Source organism: Ptychodera flava, chromosome 21 (assembly GCF_041260155.1).
Source record: "Ptychodera flava strain L36383 chromosome 21, AS_Pfla_20210202, whole genome shotgun sequence".
Taxonomy (NCBI): Eukaryota; Metazoa; Hemichordata; class Enteropneusta; family Ptychoderidae; genus Ptychodera; species Ptychodera flava.
The window spans coordinates 6,170,314-6,194,164 of NC_091948.1; the positions used below are offsets into that span (position 1 = coordinate 6,170,314).

General features: G+C 35.6%; 1 protein-coding gene across 1 annotated transcript in view; it reads left to right on the top strand.

Moving 5' to 3' along the window:
• The first annotated feature begins 5,294 nt into the window (after positions 1-5,294).
• Positions 5,295-23,851, top strand: part of LOC139121228 (uncharacterized) — a 109,785-nt gene continuing 91,228 nt past the window's right edge. The window contains exon 1 of the mRNA XM_070685933.1: positions 5,295-5,536. Within this exon, the coding sequence (XP_070542034.1) occupies positions 5,443-5,536 (94 nt within the window). The 5' untranslated portion in view covers positions 5,295-5,442. The remainder of the gene's footprint in view (positions 5,537-23,851) is intronic.

A 23,851-nucleotide genomic window follows, 5' to 3' on the forward strand; every position in this document is an offset into this window, starting at 1 on the left:
TTCGGAAGCCGTCATTATTCTATAGCCGGAGTTGTCAGAGGAATAGCTGTTACAGTCTTAAAGATCTTCCCACCCATTCCTAATGGAGGAATTTCGGCAACTCCCTTCTAAAAAAAAAATTGAGTGACTCCCGGAAAAAATAATTTTGCAAATTTAGAGATGACATGGAGCTAGAAAAGAGATGACAACTCCATGTTGCATACAAAAATTGTTGCAGTAATGCCCTTTATAATGGACAGACTCTGTAACGTTTACTGCATATACATAAAATAAATAAATACAAATATTAAAAAAATAAAAATGTAAATAAATAAAAATAAGTATAAGAGAAAACATAAAATTGAATACTTGAAATAGTTGACTAAACAACACATGTAACATATTCAAGACGTCATGTTACGTGTGCTGTCCGGCCAATTTTTTCAATTCTTATTAACTTTATTATTTTCTCTTTTACTTATTTATTTGTTTTTGTTTGTTTGTTTGTTTGTTTGTTTGTTTGTTTATCCTCGCTTCCCTGCAGTGAAATGTCAAGTATTTGGCTTGTAGGCACAATCAACTCTGTAATATACATACTTGTTTAACAATGAAATAATCGTAAAAGGGTGTGATTAAGTCACATGCTAAATCGTTAAACATGATTTATCGGCTGTGAAACATGAATCTGTAGTTGTTTCGCACGCTCAATAAAAAATAAAACTCATCGAAAGACATTTAAGGCATCGTGAGTTTGAGATCCGGTAAAGAACAACGGACTATGTCAGAGGATGGTGAGTTCCAGACTCCGGCCACTTGAGGGCGTCGTGGCCCCCGCGAGGCACTTTAAAAATAAATGAGAAGCTTGAAAATGGAAAATGTCAAACTGATGCAACGACCTGCTTTTATTCTTATGCAGCTAACTGATGAGAGTGCTGCGCTGCTTTAGCTTCCACGGATTCTGTTAAAATACAGAACTAAAAAACAAGTTAACGTGCCTGTTCACTCTCCAGTTAGCGAAGACCAACTTTACAAAATAAACTGCCACCACTCTGATCCTCTTGAATTCATATTGCAATATCTTTTTGTTGACGGAGGTAAAATAAATTCCAGTCATTTCTCCAAAGTTCAGTCAAAGAGAGTATTCCTGAGCGTGATTCAGATATTTGTCAAGCAAATAATTAAATTTCAGTATGTTAGTTATATCATGTAAATCAAAGTATATATCTAAATTATTTGTACGTTTTATTTATCGCACAAGATATAATACATGTTGTTACTAATTCTTAGGTTATTTATGTTCCAAAATGTTTACACGTTTGCGCCCCTCCGAGTTTCCGTTTTAGTACCCCTCTATTTTTTTTCTGAACCCTACCTCTCAAGTCCTCCACCCGCAGGCCGTAATAATGACGGCTCCCTTTGTCACTGTTTCCTTCATAGTTGCGGGATTATCATACGGTTTAAAATACAATCCATGATTTATAGTGAATTGCAGCTTCATTTTAATGCTGTTTACAAGGCATTGCAAAGAAGCAAAGCATTTGGCTTCCGAATAAGTACGCCCATTCCTATGAAATGTAGTCCACGACCAATGTGCCTCAATGCTACGACAGGGGCTGGCGGGCAATACATACATAAATCCGTTTATTAATTGGTTAGTTGTGATCAAAAACATTGTCAGTGTGTACCAGTTATAGCTATCCCCTCACAGTGTATGCATATTAATTCAAAGAAAACAGTCCACATATATCTGCGAAGGCAATACTGTGACCACGCGTTACTATGCAACGCTACAACTGTAAGCTTAGACCCCATTTCCGAGGGTCTTTGTCGCAACCGCATGAATTCAGAACACCAGTCAGGATTACAGTTGCAGTTGGGTTCTTATGTAAGTGTACAATAATGACAGAAATACTATATTTTTTATCAACGATGTTCATAGTGTTCATAATTATAAATTTATTGATAACAAAATCAATTTTTACACATACCGCTATGTTATGACAATAATAGGACGGGACTGCACCACGGTTCTGTAGGCCTAATACATTTTTACCGACTTTTCAAGATTTTGGTGGCGTTGAAAACCCGTTCACTTCGAAGAGGACCAAAAAACGCTTCATCAAGCTGACGAAAACGTTTAAAAATTGATTAGTAGCCTATTTTCTGTTTGAATGAATAAATTGAAATAATTATTGGCTGCAAAGTACCACGGATTTGTTCTGACTACTAACTTAATATCATAAAATTGGATCTACGCAACATATAGTAGACCATGATCCGAGTAACGTGTTACATTTTATTCATATGGCTTTCACATTATATGGTATACACACATCCTCAGAGCAAATCGTCATTCGCGATTTAGGGACTGGTCAGTTTCTTCGGCCTGGGGGGGGGCCCGGTGGATTATTTTTTGCCGATGTCAAAAAGTGGCTGACCCCCCCTATTCCAAATTTTGAAAACAGGGTGACCCCCCCCTATTCCAAATTTCGAAAACAGGGTGACCCCCCCCTGGGGGCGCGACATACGTAAAACAAAAGGTGGACATAAATTTTACATATATATATATATATATATATATATATATATATATATATATATATATATATATATATATATATATATATATATCCTGATGATTGCTTAGCGCATGAAACAGCCTGTAGAGTGACAACTACAAGTTCCTAGATTCTCAGTATATATATATATATATATATATATATATATATATATATATATATATATATATATATACGTATATATATATTTTACATTTTACATATATTTATATTTTAAATAGTCATTCTATGTTTTAATGAAATTGTTGACATGTCAGTTGTAAGATAGGAATTTCAAAGTGTCAATCCTAAAGTTTGAATACAGTACATTTTGAATGAGCTGTATTTTGAATGAGCTGTGAATGTATTTCACACTTTCTATGCTTAACCAGATGTCCTGAACTGTTGTACAGAAATGGATGTCAATCATTAATATCAAAGAGGAAAAAGCAGTGAATCAAAAACTTTGATGGGTGTTAGGACTTGCCAACCATCCAATTAAATCTCCTGAGGAGCCATAGAGAGCTTTTTTAGCCAAATCTGATGTGTACAGTGTCTGAGAGGACCTTTCCTTGTAACATTTAAACCATAAAAGCACAGCTAATAATGACAAAAACTGCCTTTTCTAACTGTTATTTTGTTCATAATAAAGCATCTTTCTATAGAAAACCTGTGAAACAAAGGAAAATAATTGCATCAATGAGAAGGAAAGATATCTTGTCATTTTTCTATCTCTAAAATAAGTCACTGTATCAAATATATATTGTGAAATATTTGTGCATGTTGCTTTCTCATACTGAATTCTCATAGAGAGAACAGAAAAGTATCAGGAATTTGTCATCCTTTTCATATGAACTGCAGATTTCATAATGGTACACTTTCACTTGGCAAACATCAAGATATCTCTGATTTATTAAAGTATGGCACCCGAAGGGCGCGCCAAAAAATATGAAACATCCTGATATCTCTGATATATGCCTTGTATATTAAAGTCATGCACCTGAAGGGCATGCTGAAAAATGTCTGATATATTAAAGTAATGAGCTTGAAGAGCACGCTGAAAAATATTGAGCATACAGCTATCTCTGATGTATGTATGCTTGATATGTTAAAGTTGGGCGTGCTGAAAAATATGACTGATTATTAAAGTTACGCGCCCGAAGGGCGCGCCGAAAAATACAAATGAATGATGAAATTCGTGGCTGACACTAGCATTTTAGGCAATGATGAGCCTGTGTCAAAATTCAAAAACAGACTGACCCCCCCTATTGGGCATTTCAAAAACATGGTGACCCCCCCTATCACCAAAGTCAAAAACAGGGTGACCCCCCCCCATGAATCCACCGGCCCCCCCCAGGCTGAAGAAACTGACCAGTCCCTTAATACGAATAACATTAATCAGGACTGCGCCACGGATGCACTGGTGTCAGTTTACTGTTTTACTTCGCTATAAACGAAACAAGACGAAAGATTTCTTCCTAGCGGGCGCTGCCATATTGGCTCGAATAATCCTGGATCCTACAGTCGTAGTTGTCAGTGATCAGAGGGGTGCAAGCCAATTTCTCACGGCGCCTGAACGACATCCCCCCGACAGAACGAACCCTTCGACTCTCGTCCAGATTTACAAACTAAGTTGTGCATGTCGTTGTCGTGTTTTAAAAAACAGCAACTTTCATCGCAAAAAAAACCCCAAAAGATTTTACAGTATTCCCGTTACTCAGTTATGCGTAAAACGCATCCGTCTTTAGAAAAAGTGATTTCAACTATAATATGGGATGACGGCTGATGTTGTGTGCACCATGACATGTTTTCGATCCATCACACTAGTAGCAGGGAAAAAGTACAATCGAGCGCGCATTACATTACACGTAACACAACAATCTCGAACATTAAGGTGAATGATGATTTTACATAATGTGACATTTGTTTCACGTATGTATATTTAAATAATCTGGAGTAAAATGAATCAGTTTTTAACATGAGCAGTCGCTCAAAACATATGAATAATATTGTTTGTTTGTCTTCGTCTGAGGGGTTTTCTCAATTCAACGAACGCACGACTACTCTGTTTCATATTACCCGTGTTCCCGTAGAATTGTAGAATCGTTATTTATGTCACGTCCATTAGATTTGCAGTTTGCTAATGTGGCTACATTTCATGCAAAGATGTTCGTAATTTTAGATATTTTGTGAAACTGCGTAGACTTTCCATTGTATTGTAGGCCTATAGCACGCAAAGTATCACCGTTGTTTATGAATACTTGCGATGAAAAATTATTACATGTAATACCCCGAGAAACTAAAACCGAAGGCATCTTTTTTACATGAAAAAGGAAACAATGTACGAAGCAAGCAATGAAAAGATAGCCATTGAAATATCCAATATTTATCTGCCACGGAAACACAAGACCCATGCAGAATCACATCTGATTACCGAGGCCTTCGCCTTTCCCAAGTTCTTACGTTTTCCCACAAATCCGAATGGGGGCGACGTAACGTACACGCATGCCAGTTGTATTTAGGGTGACTGCAACATGCACATTTCAAAGATAGATTAGCAGTTTTGATTGTGCGTGGTTTGTAAACGTCAATTCAACTATAAAAATATAGGCCGTATTTACAAATACATGTGTGTTTATTTGTAGTATACTTATCTCCGACACAAAAGTCCTAAGGCCAAGGGTGATGATGTTGCTGTGAACCCGCTTCGCAAATTACCCCTATTGAAAAAATAGATTGCCCCAGCTACGTGACGTCATTCGCGCTCAATTTTCTAACTCCTGAGAAGCTGAGCTAAATTTCACGTTATTCTTCACAAGAGACATACAACCTTGTTGATGTTTCACAGAACGGAACGTAGTCTTTCAAGGAAGCACGTACTCCAAGTACACACAAGCGCACGGACATGGTAAAAATATTTTACCCAACTATTGGATGGTGGCTGACGTGGGGCATTATTGTCGTTCACTCGATGCTCTACTCTCGCTCTCAGGCCCCAGGTTCGTTACATTTAACTTCTCCCACACATTTTATTCACTTTTTAAAATAACTACAGTCATTTATCGCTGGTAACGTAAACACATGCTGTAGTGTTTGTAAGTGGTAAAGCACGGAATCGTATATTCACGTTCTTTCTCTCCATCAATGAAAATGCCCTGTGTGCCATGTTCATCGCCGTCAAGACTCAAATGAGTATTTGGAGTCAACCCAGTCTCGTCCCGTCCCGGCTATAGCTGGTGATTCACTCGTGAGTAGCGTTTCGGAACGAGAAAATAGCGCGACGTACGAGTAATCCCTCGGCCACCTATACATATGTAACCTTCAGTATGAGTAACCGTGCAACTATTGTAAATAAAACTTAACTTGCTTGTCAGCGTTGCTCTATCAGGGAATATATACATTTTATCGAATTGTTATCTGCTTCTGCCGTCTCTAAAAGTAAAAACTTTCCGTGAACCCGTTTTAATTTGTGTATGGTGTGTGGATAATTTTATCGTTGGGATGTTCAACTTTGATGCAGGCAAGAAAGCGTGACTGTAATAAACGCGTTTGTATTTGAACGCTTATTTTTTATCGAGAAAAATAGCAAGTTTGCTTGCTCTGAGTCTAATGGTGAAGTTTCCAAATTACTTGAGACTCTTTGCTCGCAGGAAATGTAGCTTCAATTATTAACTTTTATTTCATGTCCATGCAAATCTCACCACAGAATGAATCATGCAACATTAAAGATGATATTATGATTGCAATATAACTGTGATGTGTGCTGCAGGGAGACCTTGGTGTATTTTGTTTTGAACGTATCATGCGTTGACTTGTTTCCCCCCCCATGGACTTGCCTTTACCCAGAGTTTCTGTTCACAAGAACCACTGAAGCCATGGTATTATGGCAAAAGAGGCTGTACTGAGAGCTCACTGAGAGCTCATATAGTGATTATTATTATACTGTATTACTATTATTATACTGTATTAATTTATCTTTATTGAAGAAAAATTTGAACTTATTTTTGTATTACACTTTTATTGCCATAAATGTGATGTAAATCCTATATTTACAAGCAAGCAATGAATATTATTATTATTATTATTATTGTACGGGGAAAAAGAGTAAATTCACACAGTATACATAATGATGCAGTGACAAATTTACCCCCACACTGAGATTTTATACATCAAAAATTTATAAGCTCACCATCTGTACCAGGCTGGTACAAAAGGATTGAAACTTGAGGCAATATATTATCTAATACCTTTACAAAATGATGACATGTAATATCCCGTATTAAAACATATGTCTGCACTATACCGATATTGTTACAGCACTGTTCCTGCTGAAGTGGCTGTTTATAGGCGTCTGTGATTTGCCACTGCAATTTACTTGTAATTGTTTTTTTAATTCAGTCTGCTGTTACTGTTCAGGCAAAATTCAGTGAGTCCCTAAATTGTCCTGGGATTGGTTCAACTGTTAGGAAACAAATGGGAAACCATTAAAATGTTTGTGATATGGTGCAGTCTGGCAGCATCTTGCAAAGACAATTCAGTTCCTAGCTGCATGGGAAAATTATTTTATTTGCCCTTCTTGGTTTCACTGCTGTGAAAAAATAACCGTTTTTAAAGTTTGGTGCTGTTCTTTGAGTACAGATTTGCGTAAATTTTTTATGGATTTGAAGTGTACAATTATTGCAGTTGTACAGAAGATTAATTTATAAGTCCTACAAAAGATGTTTTGCCATAATTTCACTTCAAGTAACTTATTTTCTTTTCCTTTGTAGTTTATTTTATTGATTTGATGATCCAACAGGCAATATCCCATTGTACAGGATGCAGTGTTGAGGTACCCTCTACCCATTACCCAATGAAGAAATAAGGAATAAAGTGTATTGCTCAGGACACAGCAACGTGCTTGAGTCTTGAGCTTACCATCGTCCGATAGTGAGTTAGGTACTCCGGCCATACCTGGGGTTTGAGTCACCATCTTCCAATAATAGGCCCGATACTCTCTTCACTGCACCACTATAACTCTCAAACCAGTGTCCACATTTTATTTATTTATTTGTTATTTTATTCATACTGCATCCAACAAGCGAAGCCCAATAACAAGTCTGAATTTTATACGGAACACAATACATTAGCAAAAATATACAGAGAAAACTTAAAACAAGCCAAAAAGCTGAACATAAAATATACTAAAACAGCAAGAATAGCAAAGAGCAATTTATGACAAAATGTCACATACAAGGTTAAAAGAAAAACTATAAGATACAAGAGTTGGGTGAAATGATAAACATCATGAGTGGTTGAGATATCTATTCTTGTTCATGATTGTTGCTTCAGAACTAGAAGACCTGCTCATCGTGATATGTACAATTTTGGTCTTACATGCGTATTGATGATTTGCATAATATTTGTCCAGTCACATTGAAACATCATAGGTAAAGAGTGTACTGAGGTAGCTGTAAATACATATTATTGCAGTGTCTGGCTATTTTCCGCAGAGTCATACAGTAGAGGAACCGCTCACACGAATTGACAGTGTACTGTGACAGTGATCGGAGTCACTGATTCAACTGAAAAATACGCTGAATTGAATAATACCTTACATCTAAATATAAATGACTCATCTTCTTTTTCTAACCGACTTGATGCTGTAGTTTGAAAATATGTGACAGATTTATGTACTGAGCTATGGATAACAAGTGGATATGGCCAGAGCCAGGTTCAACAATTGCTGCCTCAGAAACACTTGTGTAGAATTCACAGCCAGACTGGAAATTCTCAGACTTCCTTTCAGTAAACTAGATCAAATTGGTTAGCAGAAGCAGATAATAAATAGTTAATCGAATAGGATGAAACATGTTGGGTCAGTTTCCTGAACCTTTGTCAAATGGATTCAATAGCTTGCCGCCATGTATACTGCATCTTCATAGCTAAACGTACAGTTTAAAACTGGTATGGGTGACATTTCTGCTGTCAGTTTGTAATGTCTGCTAATGTGACTTTGAAATTCTGGTAAATGTTACCATACAAGTATTATCGGTGAATCATGCAAACATTTAAAACCACATACAAATGTTTGTCATGATATAAAGTTTATTTCAATTAGGCCAAAGTAATTAAATTCTTTGTTTTGCGTCCCCACCCGCTTAGGGACCGTCTCAGATTGTCGCAGAAGTTCAAAAAGCGAAATTTATTCGTTTAGGGGGGGAGGGGGTTTGACCTCCATTCAATTAGTGAACTTCACTTTCGCACTTTTATTTTGTGATCACAAGTTTTCGTGTGTTTATTTTAAATTAAAGAAAAACTGCACACTTGTGCCAACAAATTTGTAACTGTTTCCATCTCGTTTGAGCCCCAAACACAATTTACCGATAGGAACATTGTATCCTAAACATTTCATTCATCAAATTATACAAAGACAAAAAGTATCATTTTTAAAAAAATGTGCTATTTATAAGCGTCTGCTCTAACCACTAGATGTCATTATTCTCACTTGTTATGCACCTGGTCATAGTCGTTTTAATATGATTGAACATGCCTGGGCCCCCTTGTCAAAGTTTTTCGCTTATTTACCGCCCCTACCAAGTACAAATTGCGTGTTCACAAAGACAAAGAACAGCACAAGAGATGCAAAAAGGGAAAGTAAAATAAAATGAAACTTTTATGCGGTAAAATGCCCTGTTAGTACTCAAATCTGATCGTTTACTTTAATTGTAATGTGGCAAGGGGAATACGTCTTTAGTAGCTATAGCAAAATGCAACATTGTACTCTTAGGCAGACATGAACATTTCGCACTTTTGAAGTTTCGTTTAGGGGGAGGTGGGAGGGGGTTTTGATCTAAACGAAGAAATTTCGTTTCTTGAACTTCTGCGACAATCTGAGACGGTCCCTAAGGTTTTCATGAAAAACACACACAGTGTATTTGAATAGGAAATTTTAGGACAAAACCGCTTCGCTTTTCTGAACTAAAAATGTTGTTACAATTTTTTATGTGCTGCAATCAAATTACATTATGTTAATTTTCTCGTGTGTGTTTTTCAGCCGCTAAGACGCGTATCTTTTCCCATTTTGAGTGGACGCAAAACAAAGAATTTAATTACTTTGGCCTTATTGACACAGTAGGTAAACAGATTACAGCCCTGGTCTCAGAGGTTTTGAAATGGCCAAAAATTTTTGACACAGGATAAAATTGTACAATATCATGAGTCATCACTTTTACCTTGAAAACAGAAAAACTGGAATGATGTATTTAGGGTTTTATTATGCTCTGATGCATGCTAGTATCAAGACACCTATACCACCCCTATCATCACTGTAGTGCAAAACCAAAATTATATTATACAAATGTATCAGCATGTCAGTCATGCCAATGCGTTGTTTACATTGGACGAGAGCAGACCTCTTTACCAGCATTAGAAGCTTAGTGCAGAGACCAAGAGTGTTTAGCTAGCAGGAAAAATTGACATTAAAAGTAATTAAATTATTAAATACATAGTGATCATTACAAGAGTACTGTCGACGTTTAGGATATTTCTTTTAGAATTGCCTTATTAGAGTATTTTGCTCATGCTTTGCCAAATCAGCGGCCTCACTTTGTGTTGTCTGCGTCGCTTCCATTGCCATAGCCACGTATCCTCACGTCAACACGTGCTCGGTCTTGGGTGCTGAATTTCTGTTTGATGACAATCGCTTTCTATTTGATTCTGCTCTCTTGTTTTATATATATGCTAAAACTATGGAGGAAACAATTGCTTTGTAACTTAAAAAACACAAATGTTGATATAATACAATGGCAATAAACCCCTTCGCACACATTTTAATACACTCAATTTGGGTAGAATTCACTCCATATAGCATTGCTTAGCGGCTCATAATATATGTCTCGCACTGTACCCAAATCTTATGTGTACCTGTCTGTGGTGGGGATTATTGCTTAGACATCATTCCATTTATTTATTATGAGTATTTACTATCAGGGAACTAATCTTGTTTGTTCTAACTGACATCTGTATAATGGCTGACACCACTCTTAATCGCTCTGTCGTTATATGGTTCTTTCATTTCATTTTCTCAATGTTTGGAAGAATTTTGCAAATGATTCCATTGCATGGATACTGAAATTTTTTTTGGAGTCCATGAAGTGATGTAATTTACAGTAAAATAATAAAAAAAACCCAAAAAATGTTGATTGTGCAAAATTCATTAGAGAGACTCAAAAAGCCTCATTGCAAGAAACGCTGGGTATGGACGCATTTGATGCACAACAGATGTTATTTTGAATTCTTTGTAAAGATGTTATCTGAAGAATACAGAATTCTAGTATCATTTAATTTTTTTTCCAGTACTTTTTATTATCTTCTTCACCACCTTATCGTTCCACTGGTTCTGTTCTTTGCAATGATAGTTGGCCATCATGTATACATAGGAAAATTAGAGTTTGCTGGCAGGAAAACTTGATATAAATTTTAAGATGGCCCACATGTCAGTGACTTTATGAAAGAACTGTACAGCAGATTTATTTAGGTCAGTTCTATTCATTGGCAATGCAAGAAAATAAATTCTCGCCAGTGTTACAAGAGCGACCCTATACATTGTAGTCAATAGTGTGAACCCCAACAGATTACATGCCCTGGAAAGAAATAATATTACTACAAAGGCCCCACACATCACAGCCTTGACTTATAGATGAATCATATCAATATTTTTGTTGTCCCTTTTCAGGTCAAATTATTTTCTTGTCACATATTCATGGGCTCAGTCATGCAATTCAGTATTAATTTGCTGTCGTTGTTCATGCAGTGAGACGGCTTTTGCATGTGTTGATAATTTTCTTGATGCTAAAATTATTAATAGTACCAGTCTGTGTAACTAAGCTATGCTAATGATAATATTTCAGTATTACCTTGGCAATATATTAGATATACAGTATTATATATTATATTGACACATAATATTCCAGATAGAAAATTTTTATTTCATGTACAAGGAACGTGTCATTAAACATACAAATTTGAGAATCTATTCAAAAAATTCTACTTTTATATGCAGCATCTTTGTAACTGTGGATAGATTATCCCATATGCTATTGTATGCCCTTTGGCAATTTGCAGTATGACACCTTGAGAATGTTATTTTGCAAAAAGGAAGACAGGAAGAATGCCCAACACATTGTATTCAGGCATTGCAAAATGACATATGAAGGTGATCCATGCATACAGTGTGTTCTGCAGCTTGCAAATCAGAGGGATGGTAATTTACATAACAATGCAGAATTTTGTTGTAGAAACCTATTCTTTTGTATGGTTATTAACATATGAATAAGTTGCTGGAAAACATAGGGATGGCCTTTATACCCTAAAAATCCCCTTGTGTTGTGACAAGTCATGTCTCTTTTTTTATCCCAAAGTTGCCTTGTTGTGTCAACTGTATGACTTTGAATAAAAATTTCTGTTTAAAGGGAGGCAGTCATCGGAACTTTGCTCAAAGGTTGCCAGGAACCCCTACGACTGATGTAAGCACTGCATTTTTGGTATGTTGGCGATTGATGAAAGTTAAAACATGTTTGTTAACAATGAATATCGTAAAATTTAAATGTTGCAGCTATGTTGACTCGACGCATCTAGATATCATGCATGAAATACGGTTTATAAACAAGAAAGTCGCACACGCGCAGTTCCGTTAACTGCATCCCTTTAAGGTTTTCTGATGCCCCTGTCTTCTGCAAAAATCCTCAAAATGTTCACTATCAGTGTTATGTGACCCCGTATTTCAAAACTATTCTCACTCTTCAGTTTTCATAGTACATATTTTATGTTTTATGTTTCATAGTTCATATTTTAGTATATATATTTATGGCCAAAGAATTCAACATTAATCCATCATGGTTGTTTTTTTCAAACAATTTCTCTTTCAATTTTTGGATTTCTAGATATCTTGTACCAAACATAAAATGTTTTTCAAAAAATCACCGCATTTTGAGGTACATGTCCAGCCAAAATAGAATGTTCAGATAAATCAGTTCTGAACCCACGGACAGTGCTGAGTGTCCCTAGCTTGACCTTTGCTTTCACTGTTGAGAATACTTTCTTGACTTCAATTTGAAAATAATATTGATTGTTTCCTGAAAACACTGTAAGTGTCGTGGTGATGCTTAGTATTCAGGGTCACATATATTCCATATCAATTATCAATACATCCTGTGACGATTTACACTTTCAAATTTGAACAGGATTTTTAAAAATGTTAACAGCCGTAGGTCACAGGAGAGATATTGTAATTTGAAGTATAGAAAACTCTGGCTGATGAAGACAAAATCCGTAATGGTGACGGCATACAGTCAGGATGTTTACGTGAAGGTTTCATCTTTAATCCTGTTGTCACATTCTGAAACTCTGTTATTGCCTCATCGCTACATAAAGAAAGATAAACAAAATTTGCTTGCGCTTACATACCATAGGAGTCTGGAAAATGCACTTCCCTTTGGTCTAACGTCTAAAACGTCTGCTAACTTAGAAGACTTGTTAAAATGTGTTTTGTCAGGAAGGAGAGAGTTCATTACAGTGAATATAGTTTTTAAATTTGTCTTTCTAGCAAAGTTAAGGTAGATCGCACCTTGTGGACAGATATTCGGACTGTCAAACTTTTACAATTCTTTTCTGATCTACCACTTGTGGGTGCTCAGTTGAAGCTCTTGGAGAAAGAAAAACTTTCACTGGCTTAGTTTTTAGAAAATCGAAAATTTTATTTTTTCTCCATAGATTTAATACAGGGATGGCGGCCATTTTGAATTTCAAATATAAGTAAATCTTGGGTAATTTGTTTCTCCAGTACTAAAATTTGAATGAAGAACCCTGACTTTTATTCTTGATTTTGAAAGAGAACGCTTTAAAGATTCCATAAGGAAAATTTGAGCAAAAGTTTCAGTCTTTCACTTTCGAGGGGCATACTACCTTAATGCTGTCCAATAAGCAATGCAGTTATCATCCAATAAAAAATACTTGACGTACCAAAGAATCATAGGAAGAGCCCAGTGTAAACATTATCTTTTACTTGGATGTTGACAGCATGTGCCCTCATGCTTTTGAAAGAGATCAATAATATTAGGATAATGAAATTGATTTTTCATGTTTTGTGAGAAAGTTAGTGGTTGCTGTATTGATGTGCGTTGATTTCTGCACAGAAAACATTGATTTGTTTAAACTGCAAATGTACCGTTTACGCAGTTTACGGTAAGTTGGCAACTGTTTATAAAAATATTGTCATACAAGTTATATAAATATATGTGCAAAGTACATTGTATTGATGATGTACTTCAGGCTTTAATTTAAATGTTGTCATAAGCATAGTAAATTGCAGATGTGATAGAAATCGTGTGTCAATAGTTAAAGTGAAAAATTGTCCTCATTGAATTTAATTTTTTCAACTGTCAAATGCCAGAGTGATTATGGCATATTTAAAGGTAGGGGACTCAATCCCCAGGGATCAAGTTTGTTCTAGTTTTGCATTGGAATTGTAATCTAGTAAGTAAATTTCCTGGCAAGACAATGAGATGTCTGACACAGGCCTGTAAGTCATTGGGCTACTGACAGTAACATAGGACAAAGAATTAAACCTATGGTTTGAAAAAAAATTTGAGTCATCATTTTGCCATGAATCGTTTTTCCTTCAGAGGAAAATAATTTCTTATGAAATTTAGTCATGTTGGTGGACACAGTGACTCAATAATTATTCAACTCTATTGAATTTAACCTCAGTTCTTTTTACCAGTCTAGTGTTGTCTACAAGTGAGTCAAATAGCCTTAGGAGGAAAGTAGTTTCCTGTCAAATGACAATTCACAGGTCATCCTCAAGCATGTAACAGCAACCAATAACAACAATAGTTATCGTAATAATTGATTATTAATTAATTATTGTAATAATTACATAATAATAATCATAGTAAAGATTTTTTGTTGTTGTTCATAGATAGACCTTATTGACATTCATAGGTATTGCAATCCAATAGAACAGTATCGTATAGCATGTATTATTCTATACTGATATGTTTGTAACCGATGGAGTTTCACCGTACAGTAAGTTTCAGTATAAGAGGACACAGAGTCCAATAACATTGACATGTAACTTTGGGTGTTATTGAACATGTTAAATGTCAATAGCCAAGTTGCAGTTAACTACCAATGATTGTTATGTATTTGCTTTGGTCTTAATGACAGGAAAAGAAAACAGGTTTGGAGAAAACACTTTCAGTGAAAGCTTAAAGTGTAACATTTAATGACACTGTTCATGTGTGTTTAAATACCGGTATATGATGTTGTCAACATTCTTTTGTAAGAGGACTAAGGGGCCGTCAATAATAAAAGCTGACGCACATCAAACGTAATACTTTCGTTTATAGGGGGGGGAGGGGTAAAAGCTCATTTCGGTTTGTGTGCGTCAAAATCGCATAAGGATTTTCGTCCATTGTTTTCGAAGTGCAACTTTGCAGCGAGAACGCAATACTACCTTAGCGTTCATCGAGAACAGAATGACCACAAAATGCGGAGACAGAAAAGACAACGAAAAGACATAAATTTGAAATAAAAACTTGTATGCTTTTTAACGTGAAACATGTACTTGAAACATTTTCCTACTTGCAAAATGCATTAAAATGTTCTGTGTCTTAAAAAGTGAAACGCGTAAAGTGGAGGTTTATTAATTAATGTGCGCTTCCCGTTTTTCATGGGCGTGCGGATCGGAGAGGTGCGCGTGGGTTTGTCAGAAACGGCTTCATAATACGAAATTGATTTCGCATAAGAACTTTCGTTTTGAGGGGGGAGGGGGGGTTTCAAGTAAAACGAAGGAATTACGTTTCTTGTGCGTCAGCTTTTATTATCGACGGCCCCTAAGACGCTACAGTCGATTCTCACCAAAAAAAAATTGTAAAGAAACTTTCATAAGTCATCAAAAACGCTAACTATATCTGTGCACTGTGCTTCAGAAGTTTCAAAATAGATGGTGAAACTCCCTCGTTTGTGTTTTAAACCTCTATTATACCTAGAAATGAACTAACTATGTTACTTGAATGACTTACCGATTGATTGATGATAGTCAAAACTGTTATATAAAAAAAGATTCTGGCGACACAAGTTTGATAATAGCAAAATTGCCAATAAAATGTCATCAGCAAAATATCTCATTAAAACCGAAGCACAGTCACGTCCAAATTGTTCAGAATTGTTCAGAATTGAATCAAACAGATTTCAACAGAGAGATAAGGGATTTGAAAATATGTTTATAATTTATGATTTCTACAGAAGAGATATATTCTAACGACTGAGTAACATGCATTCATGCATGCTTTGGCACTAAGCTCTCACAAGTCCTTTATTGATACTACATCATACTTCTGAGGAATCAATACTCTCCACTTTGTTATGAGTCTGAAAAATTATGAATTTTTTATGTGAAATGATATTTATAAACTGTGAGTGTCAAATTTACTGTACAGTACTGCATTTGCTGGAAAATATTCTCTCTTTCTCTCTCTCTCTCCCTCCATACATATATATTATACATACACACACATACACACACACACACACATACACACATACACAAACAGATCCAAAATTTTATTTAAGCTACCCACTCTCATTTTGTCAAGTTAACAAATTTGTAATCTCTTTTACAAATGATGTCTAATTGTGTATAGAAAATCAAATCTTTTGTTGATGACGATACTGCAAAGCATTACATCAGCTCCACTGATGGCCCCCTTCAACCTTGTTCAATCTATGTTTATCAGTAATTAGCTGGAATATCTGCACATTTATAATATACAATTATGCTACTTTTAATTATATTTTTTATCATGTTTTCAGCTTTTCTCGTAGCAGAACCTTTGAAAGCTTTGATAATCACATTTCATGACCAAGATCCCGAAGGGATAAAACGCCAATGAAGATTTACATGACATTAGATCATAGCAAATAACAAATTCAGCTTACAATGAAGAATTAACCTGTACACCCCTACTTTCATGTAAACAGGTCCACAGTCACCTTTGATAACAAATAGTTTGGTCGAAACCATGGTTGTGAAAGGGTTGTCAATAATGTGTTGGTAATTCTGTCATTTTTGGTTTAATGCAGAGACACAAATTTTCATTTAAAAACACTAAGAATTGTTGCGCAATTGGATACTTTAAACCTTTTTATGTTGTATGATTTTTCATTTTCTTTGCTCTCACACATGGGGTTGCAGTAAAATATATGTCATTTCTCAGTCTTTTTATCTTCTCTGTAAACTTTAAATGTCAAAATGTAACCTCCGGTCTAACTCTTACATGTGACGTAGAGTCTTTCTATCAGCTGTGTATGACAGACTTTCTCCTTTGTCCTCAAATGGCGTATAATTACTAATTAAGTAGCATATTATATGTATGAAAATGTGTGTCAGAGAGAGAGAGAGAGAGAGAGAGAGAGAGAGAGAGAGAGAGAGAGAGAGCGTGTGTGTGTGTGTATTAAGTATACTTGAGAAGTACAGATAGCTCCCAGTGTTGTTCATAGCGTGGTTTGGTAATAGCGGATAAATAAATTTGCACACGTCTACTGATCTGGTTATATATTTTCTGTTTATTCTGTTGGTAATTTTGATACAACATTTCGTCCTAAAAGTAGGATTTCATCAGGTTGAAGATGTCTACAAAAGGAGAATATTTTCCTTTTGTAGACATCTTCATATATATATATATATATATATATATATATATATATATATATATATATATATATATATATATATATATATATATATACTAAGATAATACTAGAACTAATGATATTTTCATGATTCTTGTTCTACACCTAATTAACCTTACCATAGCAATGTTATTGTTATGAAATTATTTAATTATCTACTAAAATTCAGTTTTTTACAACAACATTGGACACTATGCATCTGTTGGCCATGTTTACAAGTTGAACACAGTATATATGCATTTTTTGCATGATTGTGAGAAACAACAGAATTCATTTTATGAATTTGCACAAAAATGCTGGAAAATGCGTAATAAAAAACAGTTTATGGCTCTTACATATGAAAGAGACAAACCTTTAAAATGATTCGGTCAATGGGAGAAATTATTACACTTTTTATTCCAGTGATGGCAAAGTTAGTAACAGAACATCCCCTTTGTCTTATGATAATACAGGAGATAATAATTATGTATTTGTATCCCATGTGAAAATGTAACAACTTTTATAAGTACGATGCAAGCATAAGATTTTCGAACTGTGATGATGGCTGCATGCAGATTTCAACTTGAAAAAAATTTGATGTGACAAGGTGGAGTGCCGATTTACAAAGTCATATGTGCGGAAGCAGTTTAATCAGTTTGTCGGTGCCAAGAAATTGGCATCCTGCGTTTAACAATTTGTCCGCTGTTCGTTCACCCGGCAAACATGCTCCCTCCACTGTATTTTCAATTGGAAGTGGAGTGAGTCCACTGGGGAATGCTTTACTATCAGAGCTGTGGGACTTCTTCATCAAATGTTTGTGATTATCAGGTTTGTAGGCAGTGATGGTGACAATGTTCTTTAGAGAAAGGTAGAAAGTATTGTGAAATGCAGTCTGTGGAACCACAACAAAAACAGAGATAAAAAATATCTCACAGTTTGAAGACTTGGACATACAGTATATATATATATATATATATATATATATATTCAAGCAAAATGTTTTATACCATTGGCAACTCTTAAAGTTAATGCGGAATGATAAAATGACGTCATGACTGACATTTGAGGCTGGAGACTTTAGTATTCAAGAAAAGCTGCTGAAACCAAGCAGAGTATTTTACTGAAATATTTCAGAATATAAAACACAATCTATGCATTTAACCATGCAGTCTGTTTTCTGTCTGCGTATTGTTCAGATGCCTTCCGCAGCTGATAGTCTCGTCCCATTAATTATTAGAAAATTTCATGTCATCTAGCAACAGTCTTTACGAGTGTCTGCATGTTCATCATATTTTGATGGCACAATTCACCGACATGCTTTGAGCTCATACAGAGCTCTTTTATAGCATTCACTCCAACGTTGCCATGGCAACTATTACATGGCATTCCGAGCGGACGCATCAATCAATGATCGTGAAGTTTACCCAGTGAAGAATCTGAGCCGTCAAAAGCTGTACAAATTGCAATTGAATTCCAAAACGATCTGAACTTACGGAGATGGGAATTAAACTCGTAGAAGTGCACTTGCAGGGATGAGGAGTAGTAGAGTCCCAAAGAACTGGATGAGCATTTTCAGATGAATCTTCACAAAGAGCTTTCTGTTCAAATAAGTACACTGATAGAAAGCAGGGAATTCTGACAAGACAAATGCAAGCAGCTTGACTATGGCATAGCAACTGGAATGGAAATTTCAGAAAAATCGTCATTTGTTCTGAGGCAAAGTCCACTTATAGTTATATGTAGATATTCTCATGCAATGTTTTCTAATGAATTTCAAATACGTGTATGTATTGATGTGAATATGAGAGACTAGGTGGCATTCACTGACTTCACGGATTATTCATTGACAACAAATTTTTCCTCATCGTACAAGTAAATTGTATTCTGCATCGCATTCAGGGTGGCTGTAAAAGAAACATACTTCAACTATATGCCTTTACAAGACAGGTATTTGACATCTTGTAGCAAACAAAGAAGTTGAACATATATACACCATGACATGTACAGCCTACAGTATGTTTGTCCTAAAGACACCAAATCTTTCATAGATATGCTGCAATTTTGCAATCAAGATTGTTAATTGGGTTGAAGTTATTTGAAGCTGATTAGAGAGAATGTATGCAAATCAAAAGACATTCTGGCTCACGATATGTTGTTGTGAGGAATTCCTGATGTGTTAGGTTTTTTTTTCAAATTTTTTAAGGGGCCGTCGATAATAAAAACTGACGCACAAGAAATGTAATTCCTTCGTTTTACTTGAAACCCCCTCCCTCCCTCCTCAAAACGAAAGTTCTTATGCGAAATCAATTTCGTATTATCATGCCGTTTCTGACAAACCCACACGCACCTCTCCGATCTGCATGCCCTTGAAAAAAGACCGGAAGGGCACATGTATTTCGCACGTAGGAAAACGCTTCACATACATGTTTCACATTGAAAAATCATAGGAGTTTTTATTTCACCTTCATGTCTTTTCATTGTATTTTCTGTCTCCGTATTTTGTAGTCATTCTGTTCTTGATGAATGCGAAGATAGTTTGCATTCTCGCTGCAAAGTCGCAAAACAATAGAAAATTCTTATGCGATTTTGACGCACACAAAACGAAATTAGCTTTTACCCTCTCCCCCCCCTAAACGAAAGAATTACGTTTGTCGTGCGTCAGCTTTTATTATCGACGGCCCCTAAATGTGTACAGATATATTGTGTGTGTATAAATGTATGACTGTGTTTGCACATTTGTCTGTGTATACGTGTCTGAGTGCGTTTGTGTCCGCATGTATGTCCAAGTATAGCGATATAATCCGTAGCAGTAAAAAGTACCAGGTTGAAGCAAACAATTCCAGTAATACTTAATTTGTATGTGATTTACGCGCTGTGCTCATTTCCTTGCCCAGTAACTTATCTTGCTATGTCAATAACTGATTTCATTTAGATTGTAGCACGTGTAAATCACTGTTATTTACAGTGTGAACCAGCCAAGAAATCACAGTTGCGCTCTTAATTGAAATCTCAGTGGAGTTGTAATTCTGGACTTCAGCTATATTCTGTTTTTAATATTGTTTGACTTCATTGATCGGCAGCTGAGCATTACTGGTGCCTTATAGCTGGGCCAAAAGTGTGCTCTGCTTTTGGTGTTACTTTTCTGTGCCCGAGGAAAACTTTCTGAAAATCAACAACAAAGCCATACAATGTAGGTAAAGCCATGGTAATGAGAATTAAAATCAAACCTAGCTTTGTCCGTACTATGTACAGAGCTAGTTTATGCATTTTGTCAGCGCATCCATCAACTCAAAAGATATCATCATTATTTCTGTGCAGTGTCTGTAAGCTAGCTTAGGGCTAAAGAATCTGTTTTGATGAATAACGTGTTTCAAGGTAATGTTTGACACAAATATATTTCAATAATGTAAAAAATTGACAAAAGATAAAGACTAGCCTGTGACAATGGCCTACTGACAGAGCCTGCATATTGTTTATCTGTTAAACTTACTGAAAATGGCAAATACTCTCTCCTAATTGTCACACTGTGCGACATGTAACGTACTGGATGAGAGTTGTAACTGTCACTGTGTGCTGTGTGTAATATATGCCATAATTTCTTGGTCGGTGTGTTGAATTATTCATCACAGCATTTTTTCACTTCTCCTTGACAGCTAGCTTTCAGAGTGTAAATTACAGCAATTGCTACCAAGGCCACCGCGTTCTGGTGTCAAGGAGACCGCTGAATTAATACTGTTTCATGTCTATACCACATCATATAGGCACACAGCAGCTGCTATATAGCAACATGATTGTGTTGGTGCAATATCACATCTGCTATGACTTAGGAGTTACTCGCTATCGCTTGACATAGGTCATGTAGATGTAGCAATATAGCCATACTTGGGATGGTAGGATTGCCTCTAAAATGTATCATGCATGTGATACTGGCCACTGCGTACAGAAATTCTCATATCAATGTGGACCTGTCTGTAATTGTTACTACAGCTTACAATTTTGTACAATCCTTTAACATGTAGTCTAAAGAGTGTATCAGTCAGAACACCAGTCGTAACAAAGTTGTAAAAAAAATTATTTATTAATTGTGTACTTGCATATGCATATATACGTGTATATTTGACATCATTGGGAATCTGCAAAAGTCTGATGCAAAGATCATGGTCAGATAGGTACCTAACTGCACCTCTCAGAATTGATGCTTGTGTTTTAAGCTATAGCGGCACGTCTTGCGTAAGTTCAGTTTTCTCTGTCCATAAACATTGTTTCCCAAACACACATTTTTCTTGTATTTTGTGACGAAACATGCTGATGACTCTGACGTACTGTAATTTGGCTATTCCAGTTGAGATGACTCTGTCATTTGTGTTCTTGAATTCTATGAAAATTTTGATATTTGACTCATATATACTGCATTTGTTGATTGGCACCTCAGTTTGTATTGTGGCAGGTTTCTTATGATAAATAAATAAATAAATCCTCATGCTAATAAATAAATAAATAAATAAATAAATAAATAAATAATTAATAAATCTTCAATTCTAAATAAACTTATAAATACAAAGTAAATAAATCCTCAATGCTAAATAAATAAATAAGTCCTCAATGCTAAATGAATAAATAAATCCTTAATGCTAAATAAATAAATAAATAAATAAATGAATTAATAAATAAATACCCAATGCTAAATTAATAAATCCTCTCAATACTAACTCCTCTTAAGTTTAATCAACTTGGTATCAGTTGTACATTGGATAGCCAAATGTATTTTGGTTATTTTGTGAAAGTTTCTGATGAAGCAGGCAGTTAATATTTTAGTGCCATTGATGGCTTTTATACTCAATAATCTTAATAATAACTATCACAGAAATGCAGTATGCCGGCCAAGACTGCTACTGATAAATGACCCTGCCTTGTATGCATGCATATTTGATGTACTTTATGCGTGTCCATTCCGTTATCTGTTGCATGTTAAATCAGTCATGTAAAATTAAAAGTACTTTGGAAGACTGGGAGTTCATTAAGAGTGCGTGGGTCACAGCAAAGCTGAATAAAATATCGTGCAAAGAAAACAATGATGCGAAAATAAAGAGATCTCAAGGGATATATGTGTTGGCAAAGTGAAGCAGTAAGTAAATATTGTATGACGACTGTCATGACATTTATGCATTGATATTTCATGAGTATGGATGTCACCTGACTGTTGTCAAACATGGAACACATAGCGCTCACAGCTGGAAAGTTCAAATTTTCAATCTTCATTTAACAGCAATATTTTTATAACCTCAAAAGCTTTTGACACAAGAATAATATATATCAAAAATAGAGTAAACCTGAATAGGCGTAAAAAGTGCTTATTTATTTTCAGTCAGTAGAATTTCCTGCAGGGTTAAAAGAATATCTTGGAAACTTATTTTCATTCAAATGAAACACCTCTGACAATTTTACGCTGAAGAAGTTGATGGAAAATTTTGGCCAATAAGTTACAGTACAAGAAAAAGTGTCCCAACTTAAAGGTATACTGTCACCTTTTCCGATTTTGCCACACTTACCATGGAAAGAGAAAATCTAACCAATCACAGATTTTAAGCGGGTGGCCGCTTTTTAAAAACAGCGCCCTCACATGGGTATTTTGAATACTAAGGAACTCCCCTTTCACCAAAATGGCCATATTTAGATTACAGGTGATTGTATACCTTTAAGGTAGTACATGTATGTGCCTCAAAACTTAAAAATTTATACTTTTGCTCAACTTTCCTCGAGGAAATTTTCAACCATTACCTTTCAAAATCAAGCAGGGTCGCTCCCTGCAATTTTTGGTACAACTGGATAAACAAATTGCCAAAGGTACCACAATACGGGTACTTTAAAAGTCAGTATTGCAGTATCCTTTGTTAATATGTTAATATCATAAGGAAAATTAACTTCGATTTTCACAAGAAGAAGACAGAACTTTCATTTATTACACGAGCTTCAAAATGAGTCTTCACAAATAACAAGTCATTGAAGTGCTGGTATTTTGAAACTTTGGAAGTCTGTATGTACATGTATATGTTCTTGAAGTGCATCTGTCACTTTCAGAAAACCATATAGAATTCTATTACCGTACTCGTCCGAGTATAAGCCCCCGGTTCGGCAACACTTAACAGCGGTAAAACTAGGGGAGGGCTTATACTCGAGCAACCCCATGTTATCTGCATGGACGCTTAATTTATGCTAATTTTATGCACGATTTTTTCAACACCACTCGATCTTTCTATCGCTTTCAAAATCGACTTACACATCCAAGAAATTGATTGTACAATCTCTGAATACAGAAGTAACATTTTGGTGAAATTTCAGCGTGGAAAAAAAAAACCCAAACTTGAAACAAAGACGTCATGTATGCTGCTGATCAACAGTAATGTGATTGTGAACAGGCATGCATTGCCCACACGGAAAGGCAACTCAATATTCCAATATCAAACTGTCTACATCTTGTGAAAACAACAACATAGCAGTGAAAATTGTAATAGTCACCAGGAAAAGTCTTCACAAATGAAAGGATAATTGCTTCAAACAAAAGAAGCTGCATGTTTCAAGCATGAAAACATCGTGGTCGTGAA